The following is an 18,485-nucleotide window of genomic DNA, read 5'->3' on the forward strand; positions in this document are numbered from 1 at the left end:
ACTGCTATAGCCATCACCACCTGCATGTAAGGAGGAAATAACAGTTTTAGGACAGCGTGTCCAACACGCGTCTCACCATATCCCACGCCAGAGCTTTCTTTTACCTTTATATATAAATTTGTTTTTGTTGTATTATAAAGATTAATTATGCAGTTCACTCTTATTTGAATTTCTATTAATATATGTTATAATAGTGTTTGGGTTATTGAAGTGTTTGTATATTATTACTATTATATTATTAGTTCTTACGCAACACATATTCCTTTCTTGTAGCAAGTAGGAGAAAAGTAAGATGGAAAAATTAAAGTAGTTCTTCGATTTTATCATTACACTCATATTTTATGATTTTTTTTTTTTTTTTTTTTTAAAAAAAACTGTTTTTAAAAAACAAAACCAATCAACCTCATAGTTCCTAACTCATTTTTCTGTCTCCATTTCTTTTCACTTTTGGAGAGAAAAGAAAATTGTGGCTAAAGGTATTCATTTCCTTCCTATTTTATCTAGATAATGAACTTTCAAATGACTGATTCTTCTTACTTTCTCCAGCTACCTTTTTTTATTATTCCTCTGTTGTTGTTTGGATGTAAAATATTTATAATTTTTTTTTTTTTTTAATTTTTTGGTGATTAATTGTTCTTAAATATTTAAGAAAAAAATATATTAAAACGTAATAAAAATAACTTACCTTTCAAATTTAGGCAAATTATTTTACACGCTCCACCTGATGGACTAAACCTCAACCTCAACCTCAACCTCAACCTCTGACAAACACTAAAAATTAATAATAAGAAATATATTTTTACCTAAAAAAAATTAAATATTTTATGAGAAAAGTATTTTACTTTCGATCCTTCAAAATATGGTGTTAATTTTAAGTTGCTTGGGAACCATGCTTTGGTATTCATAAGCAATCAACTGATCACGTCAGAGGTTCCTCCTATATGTTTAGGCATCATGTTTTTCTTCTATTTTCTTCTTTCTCTCTCTCTCTTTCCCTTTTGCTTTCAAACAACCCACTATTATTATTATTATTATTATTATTATTCTTTCTCTCTCTTTTTGCCTTATGCTTTCAAACAACCCACTATTTTATTATTATCATTATTACCTTTTTCTCATTCCTTCTGCACTGTCTTCCTAAGAATTCATCATCTCTTACACAAAATAAAACTTTAAATTGAAGGAACCACAAAAATCACTGAAAGTAAAATCAATTCAATCACATATCCCATATTGCATAGCCGTTGAGTGCTCAGTTATGTGGGATATGACACAAAATTTTACATATCAATGATAAATATATGCATATTCTGTTAAACTTACGTCTGCAATTGACATTATTCTTATAATTTACAGTGAATGTGATACCTAGTCAAATATATTTGGCCTCACTGTTAATAATCCACATCAGTTGTTCAGTAAACAGAGTGAGGAACTGATCTGAAAGTATAAACATGGAATGCATATGTATGATTGTTCAGACCATAAAATAGTAAATTCATGCATTTTTCATTAATAATAAACTATAAAAGATTTTCATGACCAAACATGTTAAGTGTCTGTATAACTTATGGTATAGAAGACTCATTACAACAATTTGTGCTTTCAAAAAATCTTGATTCAGCAGTATGGTGCTCACATTGCATAATTCAAACCGGCGAGTGGGGTGTTTATCCCTCTCTCTCAATGGCGATCAACTCCACCGTCCAACTTGCATTCATTGAGGCCAAAAACTTCCCTATTTACCTCCTAAACTGGTTCGATAAAACCTGTAGCTTTTTATCATATTTCTATAGCATAATGCCTACTGTAACAGATTATTTCCAGGTCAAACCCTACAGAAAAAAAATAATAATAATAAATAATGGAACATCATTAGATAATAGTCATTTAGGCTTTTCATAAGCAATAGAGGACCCTATGAGAAGTAAGAGTGTGAGCAAAAAAGTTACAGTTAAGGTCTTTATGAGGATCTAAGAGACTAGACAATCTAGAAATATGTTGTGATTAGACAATCTATAAAAGCAAAGGTAAGACTGGTTCTTACTGAATCTTTATGCCATTTTTGTTCTTTAGGGCATCGGGGATGTTACCATCCAGGTTGTTGTTTTGTAGAAATCTGTCGAAGCAAAGCAAGTCATCCACCAAGTGAGTGATACTAGCATTTAAGCAATTGGATTACCTAAATTATGAGATAGCTTTTATCAGTAGCATACATTTCCTTAAGATCTGTAAGTTCTGCCAATGATGCAGGGATCTGTCCTTCGAATTGATTATTCTCCAAATGCCTTCCTCGGATTACCCAAAAAAAAAATACAAAAAAAAAAGGTGCCAAATCAAGGTATTGAACCAAAAAAAGGGGTAAGTTGAAGGAAACCGAATTAAGTTGTTACCGCAGAACGATAATCAGCCCAAATGGTATGATCTCTCCTCACCCAAGGGGAGGTTGAGTGTTCGAGTGCTGCTATGGGCAATATTGTGGGGGTGTGCATTTGCTTGAGCTTTTTTAAAAAAAATAAAAATCGGAACATTTGTGAGGGACTTACAAAGTTTGCAGGGCCTTCAATGATTTCATTTCTGGTATTGGACCTGAGAGTTTGTTACTTCCAAGCAAACTGATAAACAAATCATTAGAAATAACTGTGAGCAAAGCCCTCCAATCAATGGCAGCATAATCAACAGAGCAAACTACTTACAGATGGTTAAGTGCAGTTAAATCGTCTATGCTTTTAGACAGTGACCCAGACAGCCCCACACCGGTAAGATTCCTTATGTAACGGAGAGAAAAAATGCGACTCAATATTTTTAAAAAAAAAATGAAAAGGAAAAGAAAGAAAGAAATTAGACAGTTTGTGAGTTGTGTGGTTCTTGTAAAGTGCGAAACCCGACTTGGGTCCGAATTACCCTCTATGCATTTAGTGAATGCTTCACAGATAATAAACAGTGTTAATGGTGTTGGATTCTTCAGCAAATTTTAAACTACTTACAGAGAAGTGACTCGAAATCCTTGATCAGAGCATTTAACTCCAGTCCATGAATTCTCTTTAGGTAGGCACGGATCTCCTCTCCAATCGGAAGGTTTGTTGTCAAAGCTTTTTGCCAACTCTTCCAATGCCAACACTGCAAAATACCCAAAATAAAACAAGCTCAACAAGAAAATTTGATAACTTTGTAACGAGACTTTAATTCATAGATAGATGGAGATCAGAATGTACAAAACAGGCTACCATCTTTAGCATTAGTCACTCCACCAAGACGCAGAATCTGAAAGATCTCTCCACCATTGATCACAGGCCCAACAGGCATATCATTCTGGGGAGTCATGACAATCTCAAGCTGACCAGAGAGAGGCCACTGTGTCGCATACACAGTCACACCATTGGTTGTGACATTGACGTCATCGTAGAATTTCATGCCATTTATAGTGACACTGAAAACTCTCCAGCTCTCTGGACTTGGGTTGCGGTTCTCTTGGAAGTAAAGTGCAATGTAGTAGGTGCTGCTAGGGAGTAAAAATTGCGGCCACTTGACGTTGAGTGTTTTCCCTCTGCTTGTTGTGATTCCGTTTGCAAATAACTTCGTTGGTGGGATGTTCCAAAATGCTGTAGGTGTTATGTTGACTTTGCTGTCTACGACAGGATTATCGTCCATAAATGGTTGCCAGAACCGGTTAAATTTGTCATCTGGAGAACTAATTTATATGTTCACTACTCACCATCAGAAACTAATCAAGCTTCTTCAACATAGAAAAATAAGTTGTAAAGCTAGCCAAGAAATGAACCTTATCATTCTTTCATAAATTCACAATTCGATTCTATGACCCCTGCTTTTACACTATGTAAAGCAGTTCCTAAATTGATGCTAAGATATGATGTGTTATAGCTACTTCCTCATTAAATTTACTCTCATATAGTTCTGACTCAGTAAACTTTCTGTATTATATGAGCATTACATTTATTACGAAAATAGGAGAAAATATTTTTAAAAAATACTAAATAAATAAACCACTCTACATGACTAGCATGACAATGGTATATGGATATCTATTTGTTTCAAAGACAAAGGCACCCTTTTGGATTAAAATGAAGGGCACTGAAGGGTCTTAAATTACTAACAAATTAGAGGGTGATTGACTAGCACTATGAAACTATATGTCATGTAAAAGAACTGCAATGAATTTTAATAATTGGTCTAATTTAAGTATGAGTAAAAAAAAAAAAAAAAAAAAAAAAACTCTAAACATATCTATCTAGTGTTTTCTGATCATGTAATTAGTACAATAACAGACAATCTAAAGTTGCTTTCTATTTGCGGTTGTTATGTAAACTTAATTCATGCACATTTGTTATTTCCTCACACAGAACCAAATTCAAACAAGTAGAAGGCAACAAACATGGCCTGCAATCAAGTCAATCTTCATACCTAATTTGTTCCCCATTGTAGCCAAAGCTACTCCGAGCCACGTTAGTTAGCGCAAACTTGTTGAAATCGGTTGTATTATAGAGTGAAGCATCCAGATTCTGCAATTCAATAGATGATATAAAGGGGCTCGAATTCGTGTTCTTGTTCCTAGCAAGGCACACACTCAATGTCTTTGCATGAGCAGTGACCACAATCTCATAGAACGAGCTGAGCCCATTTGCATAGTCCTCTGTTGTATTCACAATACTCCATTTGGTGCCATCAATGATTTGATCAAACACCGGAGGCTCCTTCCCTCCATCAAAACCTCCATAGTAATACATAGTTTTAACCATATATTTAGCATCTTTGGGCACTTGGAATGAGTAACAGTATTTTGTAGCAGAAGTGTCTGGGAAAAATCTCACCGTGGCCAATAATGGGTGTACATCTTTTTGTTTAAGGGTCGTTTTGTTTCCGGTGTTTATGTATTCGTTGTCCGGGATGAATTTCAGATCACTCAGTTTTACCTCTTCCTCCGAGCCACAGTTAAGGAGGAAACCTGCATTAAAAGAAAATTGGTAAAAGTTTCGATGAATTTTTGTTACTAACCAGAATAGTTCAACTAAACATATATTCCCTCCGCATCAAAACGAGCGTCGCTTTTGAGAAATCGTCGTAGTTAGACACTCTTTTTAGACCGAGAAACGAGTCTCTCTTTTTAGACCGAGAGAGTACTATAACTAATTATTGTGTAAGAATCTTTATTAGATACAATTGATGACTGTTATTCAAAAATCGATTAAGGCGACAATAGTTGAATTAAACATATCTTACTGATTATTATGTAAGAATCTGTTTTGAATGCGATTTATGAGTGTCATTACAAAAATTCATAGGCGCGATAATAGTTGAACAAAACATTTATTATTGATTATTGTGTAAGAATCTTTGTTGAATACTGTTTATTGGTGTTTTTAAAAAATTAATTGATGTGACAATAGTTAAATTATTACTGGCATTAAAATAATCATGAGAGAGAGATGGAATGAAGGGTGTGTTTGCTATGTTACCTTTTGGTGGTGGTTGGTCAGCTGCATGGAGGAAGACAATGGGGATGCTAACCAGCCATAGGAGGAAGACGGAGGCGGACATTGCAGGGAAGGGAGGAGAGAGGGGATGGGTTGGGGGATCTAGAGAGAGAGAGAGGAGGAGAGAGAAGGGAATGAGAGAGGATTGTTGGACATGGGTCTGAGAGGGTGGACACGCCAAGGGTTGTGCATGAAGATAGAGAGGCTTATATTGACTTGGTCGCACTTGTTGAAGTGTGTAATATCATTCAAATAACAGTTATTTTAATCATGGAATGCATTAGTTGTATCCTTAATTTTGAGTCTTGTTATTTAAAATGGAAATCATTAGTTGTCTCCTTAGTCCTTAATTTGTACATTTGTAATTCTTATATAAAAAATTAATTCACAAGTGAAATAGATCATGTTTTATATTTTAAAATAGACTAATATGATTATAAGAACAAAATAAGTTTTATATGTTCTAAACTATCAAAGCAGCGCCTGTAGCTCAGTGGATAGAGCGTCTGTTTCCTAAGCAGAAAGTCGTAGGTTCGACCCCTACCTGGCGCGTTTAAATTATTTTTTATTTTTTATTTTTTCCCCACTTTACCTTTTTTGCTTTTTATTTATTTATTAATTTATTTTTGGGGTGAAAGGAGACAGTCAAAACCCTAGTTTCCTTTAAAAACCCTAGATTCCACTTCCATAAATTCTAATCTCTTTTGCGGCTATGAAGGTCTTCGAGATCGATGGAACCATTCTCTCTCTCGCCCTCTTCACAGACGTCACCAACTCCAAGTACTCTCTTTTATCTCCCTATGTATATGAAATTATATATATATATATATATATCTCTTGGTGCATGCGAGGTTTTGAGAGGTTTTAGAAGTGGTGACTTGACAAATTTCTATTACTATAGTCATTTCTATTGATATAGTCGTATGCATTTGTCAAATGCTATTAATTGGGAAAAATACCTAATTTTGAGGCATTAATTTATAGGTTAATAATTTGATGAATGTCACTTTGCAAACTGTAGAGATATAATTGTCTGCTGTGGTAAATACCCATTATATTTAATTACGGCTATTCAATAAGCTCCATTTGGGAATGGTTGGGAATCATCTCGGTTGTTAAATTGCAGTTATTATGAGAGTTTTCCCTTTTGAGTAACTGGGATTGGTATTAGCCCCGTTGAATGTCAGCGATAGAGAGATGAAATAATATGCACAGCGACTTCCTTGATTGATTAATAATACATTTCATTGGATGGAAATTATTTGCATGATCTGTTTAATAAGCTTTGAGGAAATTCTGCTTTCAACCTCATAAGAGTCAATTTCCATTGCTGCTGTTGTACGGTTCGGGATGTCAATTTGTTGTTATAAGTAGATTAGCTTGGGTTTTTGTTACCGACTGATGGTGGATTGCAAAATGTTCTAATAGATGAAAAGATGGCGTTTTCTTCTCTCCTTAGTCGTCGTCATCATCATCATCATCCTTGGTTTTTTTTACGTATGAATGGGGTTGGCCATTTCTTTTATCTTTAGTAAGCTGTAAAATTTGATTTAAAGTTTATTTTTTAAAAGTTGAGCTCATGAACTCCTTATATGCATTTTTGTGATTCTTTTTACTTCATTATTGTTATTGTGCTTATGGTACCATGGATCTTTCTTTCCTTGGAATTATAGATGTGCTTTACAGCAGCAACCTTAAAAGTTTTTAACCTTAATTTTTTTTAATTTTAAAATTTCTTTTGGAATTCTCTCTAAGGTTCTTATTTGATGTGTTGCAGTACATAGCTTGTTAAAGTGTTTGTTTGAAAACCTAATTAAGTGCTCAATCCTGAAATTCTTTTGTGGTATCTCTATAAGCGTCATTGATCATTTATAAGCTCTTATCAATTATAAATATACTTCCATTTAAACAGTCTAATTTTAAGTAATAAAGAGTTTACTCATCACTAAATGTTGGTTGTGTTTAAGTAAAATGGTTAATCTGAATCTACAAGTTTACTGTTAAATTTTCAGTTATTCAAATAAGTTGCTCCCAAAACTACTAATTCAGCACTACAGTTTTTCAGTATATAATTTTGAGTTCTGTTAAACCTCATTTGTGTCACTTCAGGTCTTTTAATGATTTTTTAATCACAATAAGCAGTTGATGGTGATTCTTCTTTAGTTCTGCTAGGGAACTTTTAATTTTAAAACTCAATTTGATTAGGGGAAAGAGAAGAGAAAGGAATAATATCTCTACATTTTTTAAGGTGACCATTTTTCTTATTCTAATCACCGCCACAATTGACAATATTTCTTTCTACATGGGTTTTCCTTTGTATGGCATTGCTCAAAGAAAATCTTTGCGTGTTTAATAAACTTTTTAATCTTGCAGAGAACTTCTGGATTCAATGCAAGCTGGAACGTTGGAACCAGAAGTAGCTTTTCTCAATGCATCACTTGTAGGGTTTTGTTTTGCCCCACCTCAAATATTTTGTTCAAAATCTTTGTTTTATTATTTTTGTTTCCTCTCTGCTGAGCTGATCTTTGTAATATTACTTCTATCAACAATTGAGACAGATCCCAGATGTTTTCCCTGTTCTAGCAGCCTCACATAAAACAATTCTCTCCAAGTCACGGGAGTCGTTGAAAACACGCACTCTTCATTCTGAGCTTGTTTACAATTACTCAGGCTCTAAGCATGTAACTAATCCTTTTGATTCAATTATTGTGGTTCATTTTTATATTCTTCTGTTGTTCAGAGTGGATTTACTTTTAGGCTTCACTTCTTGCAGATTACCGAATCCTTGAAAAGGTTTGGAATCTCTGAAAGCTCAACTTATATCCTCGTGGCTCGTTTGGGTGCTTCTATCGATGAGGTGAGTAGGTTTCATCATCCATTGTTTTGATTTAGCTAATTACATAAAGTTGTTGATATCTGTTGTGAAGAGTTAAAATTTTATATTACTGCATGAAGGCTGTATATAAACTTATCAATGGTAAGGAGACTGATTTAGAGGAATTGGAAGGAAGAGCAGATCAAGCACAGATTCAAAAGGTTCGTTATTCTTGGTCCAAGTTCTTCTGAAGCAAGTGACTCTTCTTTCTTTTGTGGTTCTCTTACTGATAAAATGCGGTTTCACTTCTTCAGCTCTACAAAATATCGAGCCTGGAATTAGGGATATCCTCCCTCGCTGATGCAATTACGTGCCGAATTGCCTCCCGTGATGCCTTATGAGGAGTAAAGAGACTGTTTATATTTGCTCTTTGTATTCTTCCCATGTTCCATTATGTCAATCATTTGAGTGATATTTGTATCCCTCACCAAATAGTCTGATCATACTTTGCTTGCCTTAATGCATGGGAATGCATGGAAGTGCATGTTGAAAGTGGATATATGTTACTGTTCCTCTATTAAGTTCTGGTTTCATTCTTGTTTGATAATATATAATGTCATTAGGCTTTATTTTCAACTTGCGATGTTTGTTAATGCTGAATTGTTTTGCTGGATGCTTTATCAATCACCAGCATAGGCCATCAGTGCTCACCAATCAGCATTGGTGGATGCTTTATCAATCACCAGCATAGGCCATCAGTGCTCACCAATCAGCAATCGTAATTTTGCCAGCGACTGTTGTCAGACTTGCGGGGTTCAAATTATTACATGGGGCTACACACATTTGCTTTTTCTAATTGTTATTGATTGAGAGACCGTCTAGAAATTCAACTGACTATATACTATATATACCATTAAGGATTCAGGGGACCCGGAATGTTAGACTAAAGATGCATATGAATAATGAGATTCAACTGTATAATTTGAAATTTATGTAGATGTGAAAGAAACAAAAAAAAAAAAAAAAAATAGGAGCAATCCAGATTTTCATGAATCCAAAACCAGCTGATGCAACCGTCCCTCCCGATCATGTTAAATCTATTCACAAATTCCAAGATGTCAACCACATGATACAAGTTCACACAAGGAAACGTCTGAAAACCACATTATTTTAAACCTACCTCAATGCCATCATAGGACCATGAAAGGGGGTTGGGAGATACAAGGGAACACAACATCCACTATAAACCTAAAACAAATCAAACAATCAACATCTATACCGTAAAATTAAACAAACAATTAACATCTATAACGTAAAATAAAACAAACAGTCTAAATACAGGTGCTTGAGGAGCCCACGTTCAAAGTAGGAGCTATCCTGCATACACACAAGTCACCGCTTGCCTGACATGCTGAAAGAAGTAACTTTCATAGGGGTCGCCACAACCAACGGAGCTTCTGGAGAGTCGCTAACAGCATACTTGTCGTGCATGAACCGACTCTCAACAATGGATTCATCCTTCAAAACAATCTTATAACAATAGCAGCTCTTAAGACCTTGTTGATTCTGGTAGCAGTTGTGACCACTGTTCTTCACCTGCTGAAAGTTCCATATGACGCTGAACTTGCCCACTGTTGCAACTAGGTGCCGCTCTTGTTTCCCACTCTCAGTGACCTGAAAAGACAAAATAATTGTCAAACAAATCTGTCAGTTCAATTACTCAAAGTCCAGAATATGTCTACCAAAATAAAAAAAATAAAAATATGAGCACCCACTCTAACAAGCAAGCCAACCAATCCCTTACTCATAAAGGCATTTGACACCCTACAAACTAAAAATGGCAAGGACAGAAGCACACAACAGCACAAAATCTTTTTATGTGCATATGGGTGGGGTGGGTTCCAGATGAAAATTTAATTTGTATTCTATTTACCAATACTTTCACATTTTACCATGAAAATTTAGATGCAAACCAAATATATATATAATTGATTGTTGAGGCTTCAGGTCAGGTTGCCTTTTGGCCTCAATTTTTTTCCCTTACAGAGGAAAATCATCTACCACCTTTGTAAGATTCTAAAGTCAAACTCTTTCTAATCCTTTATTTAATTTTTCATTTCTTTGCACACTTTTTGCCCCTAATAAACTCTTCAACCCTAGGACCCTACCTCATAACACAACCTTTCAAGCACCATAATCTTCCTTAATTAAGATCAGGAAAAATAAACAAATCCAATCCACAACTATATGAAACCATAGCTACTCTAACCTTTATAGTCAAAAGTTTGTACAGCACAACCAATCATTAGAAATCATAAAGCATAAAAAAATGAGTTGATTAGTTGAAAGCCAAAATATCACAAAAACAACTTGAAACACCTCATATCCAAGGAGAATTTTCCCCATACAAACCACCATAGAAGTCACTAGAAGAAACAATCAAATAGACAAAGTTTACCGAGGAATGTAGCCTAGTAGTATCTCCTCTACCTTTCAAAGTGGAAGGTTGAGGGTTCAAAAAAAATACAACTAGACAGTTTTAAAACACTCGGGGGACAAACAAAAAAAAAAAAAAAAAGTAGGGAACTTGTTCGTGACGATCAAGGGCATGCTGATGTTACATTAAATTTTTCAGAGGTGGCTCACTCTCATGGAGGATACTTTTATTGGCACTTATTAATTCCTGAGAATAAGTAAGAATTGTGAAAGACAATTACAAACTGCAACACGGATAAAATTATCATAGACAACTCATAACTAAAGTAACCAAGGGTGTGGTAATCTCGCGTTAATTTTTCAGAAGTAGCTCACATTCGTGAATGAGCACTCAACTTTCAGTCACCTACACATCTAGGTTTCATGTCAAGAAGTCCTGTGGATGGGGCATCATGTTCATTAACAAGAACTGGTTCACCAGTTCTCATTCTCCAAAATGATAAGGGAAACAACTACTTAATGTGAGGGCTAGATATGCTAACAACGGCAAAGTTCCGACACAGTGGCCTAAATTTTTGCATTGCAGAAAAATCAAGATACATCTCAAGCTACTTATTTGTCTACTTTCACAAGCCAGTGAAAAATAATTGATGAACATTAGCATGCCTTCCACTTTTTAAGCGTAAAAGAACGTAACTTGTATTAAACAGAGGCACATCTATTCATATTCAAAGAGATATAAAGAAGTAAATCATATCCATATATTCAATAGGACAATTATCTGTATGCTACTAATATCCCAAAGTAGTCATGGTCAAGAAGATGATCAAAATAATGGGGAACTTAATGTGTGTGTGTGTGTGTGTGTGTGTGTGTGTGCATGTATGATGACCCGTCATATGAGGTGCATATATTATAAAGATAGCTGAAATCAAAATGCACTAAGAGCAATAAACTAAAAAAAACAATTAACACATAGAAACTGCACATAAAATCAACTGGAATCTTACAGGAAAAAAAAAAAAAAGACAGAGAGAAGAGATCAACGGATGGAAAAGAATGGATAAAGCAAAATGTAAATATGAATAAATAGCTTACCCATGAGAATTGGCCATTGTGCAACCTATTGTCTGCCCCAGCCATATGTGAATCCACAGGAGTCAGCTTCAACAATCGTGGAGCTGGGATTTTGTTCCCCATTCGACCACTAAATCCAGTCTTCGTCCTCCCATCTTTGTCAGTGAACAGGGTACAGATAAGGATCAAATATGTATCAGTTGTCCCCAGTATCCACTTCCCATCATATGTAACATCGACATGAGTAATAGGTGAACCAAGACCCGGAAATGCAGTCTTTGCCTGCCTCATAGAAGTCTTTGAGTATAAACGTATCTTTCCATCAAGAGACCCAACAACAATTGAACCATCACCCGTCGTTGCAAAGCACTGGAAATTTGTACCTCTTGAGAATTGATGACCTTGTGTCCAATTCAGAACTGGCGAATTTGCATCTGCAATATTCTGAACCATCCCTTTCCTTTCACGCATATCCCACTGGCACAACCTATTATCATCCAGCCCCAAAAATGTAGACTCCGAATGATCTAACTGTGATCCCTTTGTATCGTTTGTGATATCTCTCATTGTAACATCAGTTCCATCTTTCTCAAACTTCCATTGAGTAACAATCTTCCCTGTCTCAATATCCAATTGATGAAGCCCTGTTGAATGGGGCTTCCCATCCTTCAGTGGACTCATAAGGAGCATATTAGTTTCACCTCTCATCAAAAGGGCCTTCTTTGGCGTCGAATGTCCCAAGCTTGAACTACCCTTAGAACCACCACTATCAAACTTAACATACACACCTTTTCCATGTATTCCATGGCTAAAATTCTTCACAACCTGCACACCCGATTGGTTCACCAAGAAACTGTTATCCAAAGCCCCTAATGCCAAGCTCTGTATTCCACCCCCGGTTGAAGCCTCTTCAAACTCCTCCAACAAATCCTGATTCCCCCTCACCGGGGTCTTCGTAGGACTCTTCCACTCGCCGGCATCTACGTCCTCCCACATCGTATCGTCGGCGGCCTCTGGCTTCGCCCACCCAAGAAAATCCTTCCCATAAACCTTAACCTTGCTCTCTTCCGTTGCTTTCAATCCATACACATTTTCAAATAAACAATCCTGAAACTTCGTCACAAAACTCCGATACTCATCGTCAGCGAAGAACTTCAGCGCCCACACCCCACCCGACACAAAATCTACCCGTCGCTGATCCCCAAACATCTTCAATTGCAAATCCGTCGAAACCCTGGCTCGAATTTTCGACCCCACCTTCAAAACCCAGAAACACGATTCGTCCTCCAAATCGTCATCATCGTCGTCATCCACACCGTCGATTCTGGAACTCTTTATGAACTTATGAGATGTGAGTTTCTCAGAAACGACCCATTTGGCTTTGGGAGTGTTGCCACCTATGTGAAGGTAAAGCTTGACCGCATTCTTGAAATTAGGGCTCTGAGAAGGGTACTTGAGTTTTAGAGCTTTGAGCTTGGAGTCGAGCTCGTCTAGGGTTTTGGTTCCTGAAGAGCTCTGTGGCTTTTGTGGTAGTGGTTGTTGTTCTTGTTCCTCTGCGTCGTCGTATTGGTCTTCGCTGTCGTCTTCGTAGTCTGATGAATCTGACAGGCTTAATCCTTCTCGACTCTGTGAGGCCCCCATTGCTGACGAATATGAGAGCTTGTTTGGTTCGCAAAGATTGGAAATTGAGAATTATACCGTTCGAGAAAATTCTGGAGTTCTGTGATCAGAGATGAAGAGAAATATGGGATATTAAACTAGGGTTTCTTTTATAGGAGAGATGTGAGAGGGTGAGGTTTGCTTACCGGTTATTGCCAGTAAGCGTTGATCTGACGCGCGTTTTCTTTGCTTCGTATGGAAGTCAAATGACAATTTTGGGCCACACGCTAAGAACACTCCTTTTATTCTTTATTTATTTTTATTTTAATAGAGATAAAGATAATTAGTATATCAACAAAAGAAAAAGGCGATTGGGCGAAGTGAGAGACCAAGTTCTCCAAAAGAAAAGGTTTTTGCTCTTCTTCTTTTATAGTTTTTTTAAGAGTGGTCTATCTTTATTTAGTTTTAGGTTAGTTATTAGCTCAACTATTTTATATGATGTAGTGGCGGACAAAAAAATATAAAATTTAAATTTAAAAATAAAGAATTTATTCAACACAAATGAGGAGATTAAGATGAACGATATAAGTGACTAAAAAATAATAATAGTATAAACAAAATGTGAGAAAGAAATTATGTATAGTATTTATTAGCGACAAGATCAAAGTGTATAAACTTAGGTGGTTTGAGCCGTTGAATAAGAATAATTTGAATAGAGTAGGAGGGAAAGGGAGGATTCGAAATTAATATAAAATGAAATTATTGAAAATAACTTTAAAAAATTAAATATTATAAAGATATGACTTGAAAATAAAAGAATAAAAAAATAGAATTTATGTGAAGACTCTATTAATATGGGATTAAAGTAAGAATAATGATATTATTTTTTTATTTACATTTTGTTGTGAAAAAATACATATCCGTACATCATCTAACCGACCATTTTGCCCTCAAGGAAAATTATGGATAAATTTTACTTACTACTCTTGAGGTTTGTCAATATTTCACATAGATTCCTCTATATTTCATAATCCCACTTACTCTCTTATAGTGTGTTATTTTATCATTTTGCTCATCAAATGTTTGTTGTTATTTTAGGCATTGGTGATTGACCGGGGAGGTGAGTGCTTAAAGGCAATATAAATAAAATTATAAAACGTAGAAGGAATCAATGTGAAATATTAACGAACCTCAAAGAAAAATAAATAAAATTTATTAATCCCTAATAATTTATCTCGTGGGACTTCAACCTCAACCTTCTTTTATTTGGGTTAAGTAGTTTTAACATTATAATGCCATCATTTCTACTTCGTCGCATAATATAAAGTCACTATGCATCAGGTTTTTTTAATTTAAAGATTAATCGAATTAAAATTATATTATTTTATAAATGGTTAAATGTAAAGAAAGAAAAAATTATAATATACAAAATGTGCAAATCCTTCAGGCTGTTAGGGTTCACAACAACGATTTTCTCTCCTTTCTCTATCTCCCCTCTCTGTTAGGGTTTCTGAGCTCCGCCTTCCCTATTTTCCATCCGAGAGTATGGTTTTGACGGAGATTCTCACTCAGAGTGTGTGGTTTCGATGGCGATTCTCACTCATCCACATCAGGTTTCAGCGATATAGTGATTCCATAGTTTCAGAGGGAAAGGGAGGTTTTGTGAGAGACGTTAAACTGAGTTTCAACATGCTCCTCGCTACGTCGAGGTCCTCTGTTCATCAGAGTTTGGAGATGTCTCTAAGAAGGTGTGATTTTTATGCGACGGTTTCCCTCTCTTGTCCAGTCCGTAGACCTTGTCGATTGCCTGGCTGGAAGGGCACATGCGATAGGAGGCTTGTAAACTTGGGGTTTTTGCGCCTTGGAGGAATAGATACCCAATTTATGTCGAGCTTTCCTTTTGATTTGGGTATTGCTCTCCTCTCTTGTATTTCTTATTTTATTCTAATGTTTGTTCTGATTTGCAGTTTTATTGCTGTCCCGTTGGATGGTGATCGACTCAAGGATATCCAATGTTCTAATATGATGGCTATGGGTGGAGGTTTCCAGCAGCAAGCCTGTTTGTTGCTTTTTGTACAGAGCTCTATGGTTTGGCGGTAAGGGTTTAGAGCTTTGTCTGTAGTTGTCTAGATTATGGAGTCGCCGTTGGGTGATGAGGATGATAGTGATCTCCCAGTTGTAGGATGCCTCTGATCGAGTTTTTTACCTTCAGACGTTCTTGGGTTGGTCGGAGGGGGTTCACTGGTTTACGACACGTTGCGTGGGTGGCTTTGCTATTGTCGATGCGTCTCTTGCACCGGTAGACAATGGGCATGTGCGGATTTACATTATGTTTCTGGCCCACCACTTTGACTTCTTTTTAGGGCAGGCAAAACCTATAAGCTTAGTTTACAAAGTTTTTTTCTGTGTGGTTCTCCTTGAATGTCATTTGCTCTGATGTACTTCAATATCTTGCCCTTCTTAAGTTGTTTTGATGCTAACACTCCCATTTTCTCTGATATCTGATACCCTTTAAAGCTTAAGGTTTTTGTTAATCTTATTGGATATTAATCTTGTTGTGGGAGGTTTTATATCTCATGTATCAGTGGTTCCTTGATCTTGCCGTATGGCATTTCTTTGCCAGGTTAAAATAAATAATAATAAATAAATAAATTCCTTCAAGCTGTTAAAAAAAATCCTTACATTTTTCTAATTTAAGTAAATAAAGTAATTTGGTCAAAATTGAACAATGAAATGACTAAACCGCCTTAATATAATATATATAAAAGAATAGATAAAATACAGTTTTCTTGGGATGATAAAGTTTGTCCATTTTTGTTGGACAAAAATAACATCATTAATAACTGTGGGCATATATGTAATTTCAAAACCCATTCCACCTTTCATATTCTTCTACAGTCATGTTTACAGAGGTAGCGGCGGAACGACAACTACCACCACAACCTCCACCATCCAATCCCCATAACCGTCACCACTATCTCCACCCCACAACCCAAGCGGCGCCACTAGGACTATCTCCGCCGCCGCCACCACCACCATCCTTAACCCTACCCCACCACCACCACCACCACCATCTCCAGACCACCACAATGCATATTCCGGATAATGAATCACCATCACTACAATCATCCTCAACCCCATCCACAACTATCCCCACCAGTATAATTGCCATCACCACTATGTTTATTCCGGCCAATGAACCCTGTAGTCTACAGTTAAATCCCCATTGCACGGTGGCGCCGATCTATGGAGTTGACTCATCAGTCATCACGTAATCTAACAGACATATACAACTCCTCATCTGTATTCGCCACCAACCCCTCATGTCTCTTGCATCGTAACCCTCCAATTGGCGCGATTTGCTGTGGAATTGAGGAAACTATTCACGCAATTAATCAAATCCATTACTAAATTCTTAGGTGTTGTTTTCGGTTAATCAAACCCATTACGCGAATAATCAAACCCATTATGTATATGTGTTGAGATTTTATCTCTTGTAGTGCAGCTGTACGATTGAATTATTTGCTCCTTGATTTAGGGTTAATTGGTAGGTAATTAGTTACCTATTTTAGCTAATCATATTCCATAAAATTGGATGTAATACTCATCGAATAAATGATCGAATAGAGTTTTTAATGCTCATATTATTTCTCTGAATTTCAAGATGGTATCAGAGCCATCATTGAACCGTAACTTTGAATCCCTTTGAATTTTTTTTTTTTTTTTTAAGTTCACATACCCATACACAGACCCATACACATACAGACCCATACCCAAACCAAAAATTACCAACCCTGAAATTCACCAATCTTCATCACAAGCCGCAGCCACTGCCATCACAAGTCTTAGTTGTCGCCGGACCAATCTCCATCACAAGCTGCAGCCACTGCCATCACAAGTCGCTGCCGTCACAAGCCACAGCCGTAACCAAACCGCTGCACCTCGACGGATCTGTGTTGCATCACCGGTTCTTCGCCAAACCAAACTGCTGCCTGTCGACAACGAACCACTGCACTTCGCCAAATCATCTTCGTGGCCGGATTTTCTTCACTGACAGTCGCCGCCAGATCTGCAGCCCTTGACTACCAAACCGTTGTCCATATCGTCGCTAAATCCATCTCAGATCGCTGGCCGCTCTGCCGAACCGAACCAGCCGCCGTCTCAATCATCGCTGTCGGATCTATCGTCGCAATCGTACAAGGAGGAGAACCTCCAGCTGCTCTCTCATCCTTTGAATATATTTTGTTATATATATATATATATATATACATATATATTATAAATATATAATATTTCAAAAAAAACAAAATTCAAAACCCTCTGTTTGGCCACAAGTGTACTCCTATTCCAATTCTGGATTAGACTAAACCAGTTTTTGTAACCTCATTTGAAAACTGGTTCTATGATAAACCAGTTCCAAAAAAAAAAAAAAAAAAAAATTGAGTGAAAAAAATATTTAATCATCTAGAGCAGACAAGTCTACCTACAAATGCACTCATTGCAACCAGACTGGTCATACCAAAAGTCGTTGTTTCAAACTTGTGGGATATCCGAAATGGTGGGATCTTCGCCGTTGGAAGAAGAATTCAACAAAGACCTCCACTGCAGCAGTTGTTAAGACAACAGATATTGGTGGTAAGAATTTCAATATTTCTACACATGTTGCTAATAGTGCATGGATAATTGATTATGGTGCAATAGATCATATGACATTTGATTCTAGACAGGTCTCACCTCTTACTTCATCCTCACACAAATTTATTTCTACTGCCAACGGGACTTCGACCCCAGTTATTGGGGAAGGATCTTTAACACTCACTGATAATCTGCATTTAGATTCTGTTTTAGTTTTTCCATCTTTAGATTCTAATCTTTTGTCAGTTTCCCAAATAACCACAACTTTATCTTGTGTTGTCATTTTTTGGCCTGATTTTTGTGTGTTTAAGGACATCCAAACAAAGCAGACGATTGGCTTTGGTATTCGGGGAGGGAAACTGTATTACTTGGACTTGATGTCTAAAAGTTACGACAAGCTACGACAAGCATTGACAGTGGATGATTCTGAG

At 36.4% G+C, this 18,485-nt stretch overlaps 3 protein-coding genes and 1 non-coding gene across 4 annotated transcripts; 2 read left to right on the forward strand and 2 right to left on the reverse strand.

Moving 5' to 3' along the window:
* Positions 1-1,490: 1,490 nt before the first annotated feature.
* LOC132294076 (receptor-like protein kinase At3g21340) lies at positions 1,491-5,659 on the reverse strand. Its single transcript, XM_059791804.1, has 9 exons — positions 5,475-5,659; positions 4,423-4,963; positions 3,228-3,691; positions 2,988-3,120; positions 2,697-2,768; positions 2,547-2,615; positions 2,217-2,288; positions 2,048-2,119; positions 1,491-1,835 (listed from the first exon to the last, which is right to left on the reverse strand). The coding sequence occupies exons 1-9, from the start codon at positions 5,554-5,556 to the stop codon at positions 1,829-1,831; spliced, it is 1,512 nt and encodes a 503-aa protein (XP_059647787.1). The 5' UTR covers positions 5,557-5,659; the 3' UTR covers positions 1,491-1,828.
* A 312-nt stretch (positions 5,660-5,971) lies between these two features.
* Positions 5,972-6,044, forward strand: TRNAR-CCU (transfer RNA arginine (anticodon CCU)). Its single transcript has one exon. It is a non-coding gene; the product is annotated as a tRNA-Arg (tRNA).
* Positions 6,045-6,117: 73 nt separating this feature from the next.
* LOC132294079 (uncharacterized) lies at positions 6,118-8,921 on the forward strand. Its single transcript, XM_059791806.1, has 6 exons — positions 6,118-6,272; positions 7,866-7,932; positions 8,051-8,173; positions 8,266-8,349; positions 8,448-8,528; positions 8,622-8,921. Exons 1-6 carry the CDS (start codon positions 6,205-6,207, stop codon positions 8,706-8,708), a joined length of 510 nt encoding a protein of 169 aa, XP_059647789.1. The 5' UTR covers positions 6,118-6,204; the 3' UTR covers positions 8,709-8,921.
* Positions 8,922-9,372: 451 nt separating this feature from the next.
* On the reverse strand, positions 9,373-13,635 carry LOC132294077 (protein CYPRO4). Its single transcript, XM_059791805.1, has 2 exons — positions 11,842-13,635; positions 9,373-9,981 (listed from the first exon to the last, which is right to left on the reverse strand). Exons 1-2 carry the CDS (start codon positions 13,459-13,461, stop codon positions 9,700-9,702), a joined length of 1,902 nt encoding a protein of 633 aa, XP_059647788.1. The 5' UTR covers positions 13,462-13,635; the 3' UTR covers positions 9,373-9,699.
* Between the last annotated feature and the right edge of the window lie 4,850 nt (positions 13,636-18,485).

This window comes from Cornus florida, unplaced genomic scaffold, assembly GCF_030987335.1.
Source record: "Cornus florida cultivar Cherokee Brave unplaced genomic scaffold, ASM3098733v1 CherokeeBrave_3.0.0_Hap2_Chr02, whole genome shotgun sequence".
In the NCBI taxonomy this organism is placed as follows: Eukaryota; Viridiplantae; Streptophyta; class Magnoliopsida; order Cornales; family Cornaceae; genus Cornus; species Cornus florida.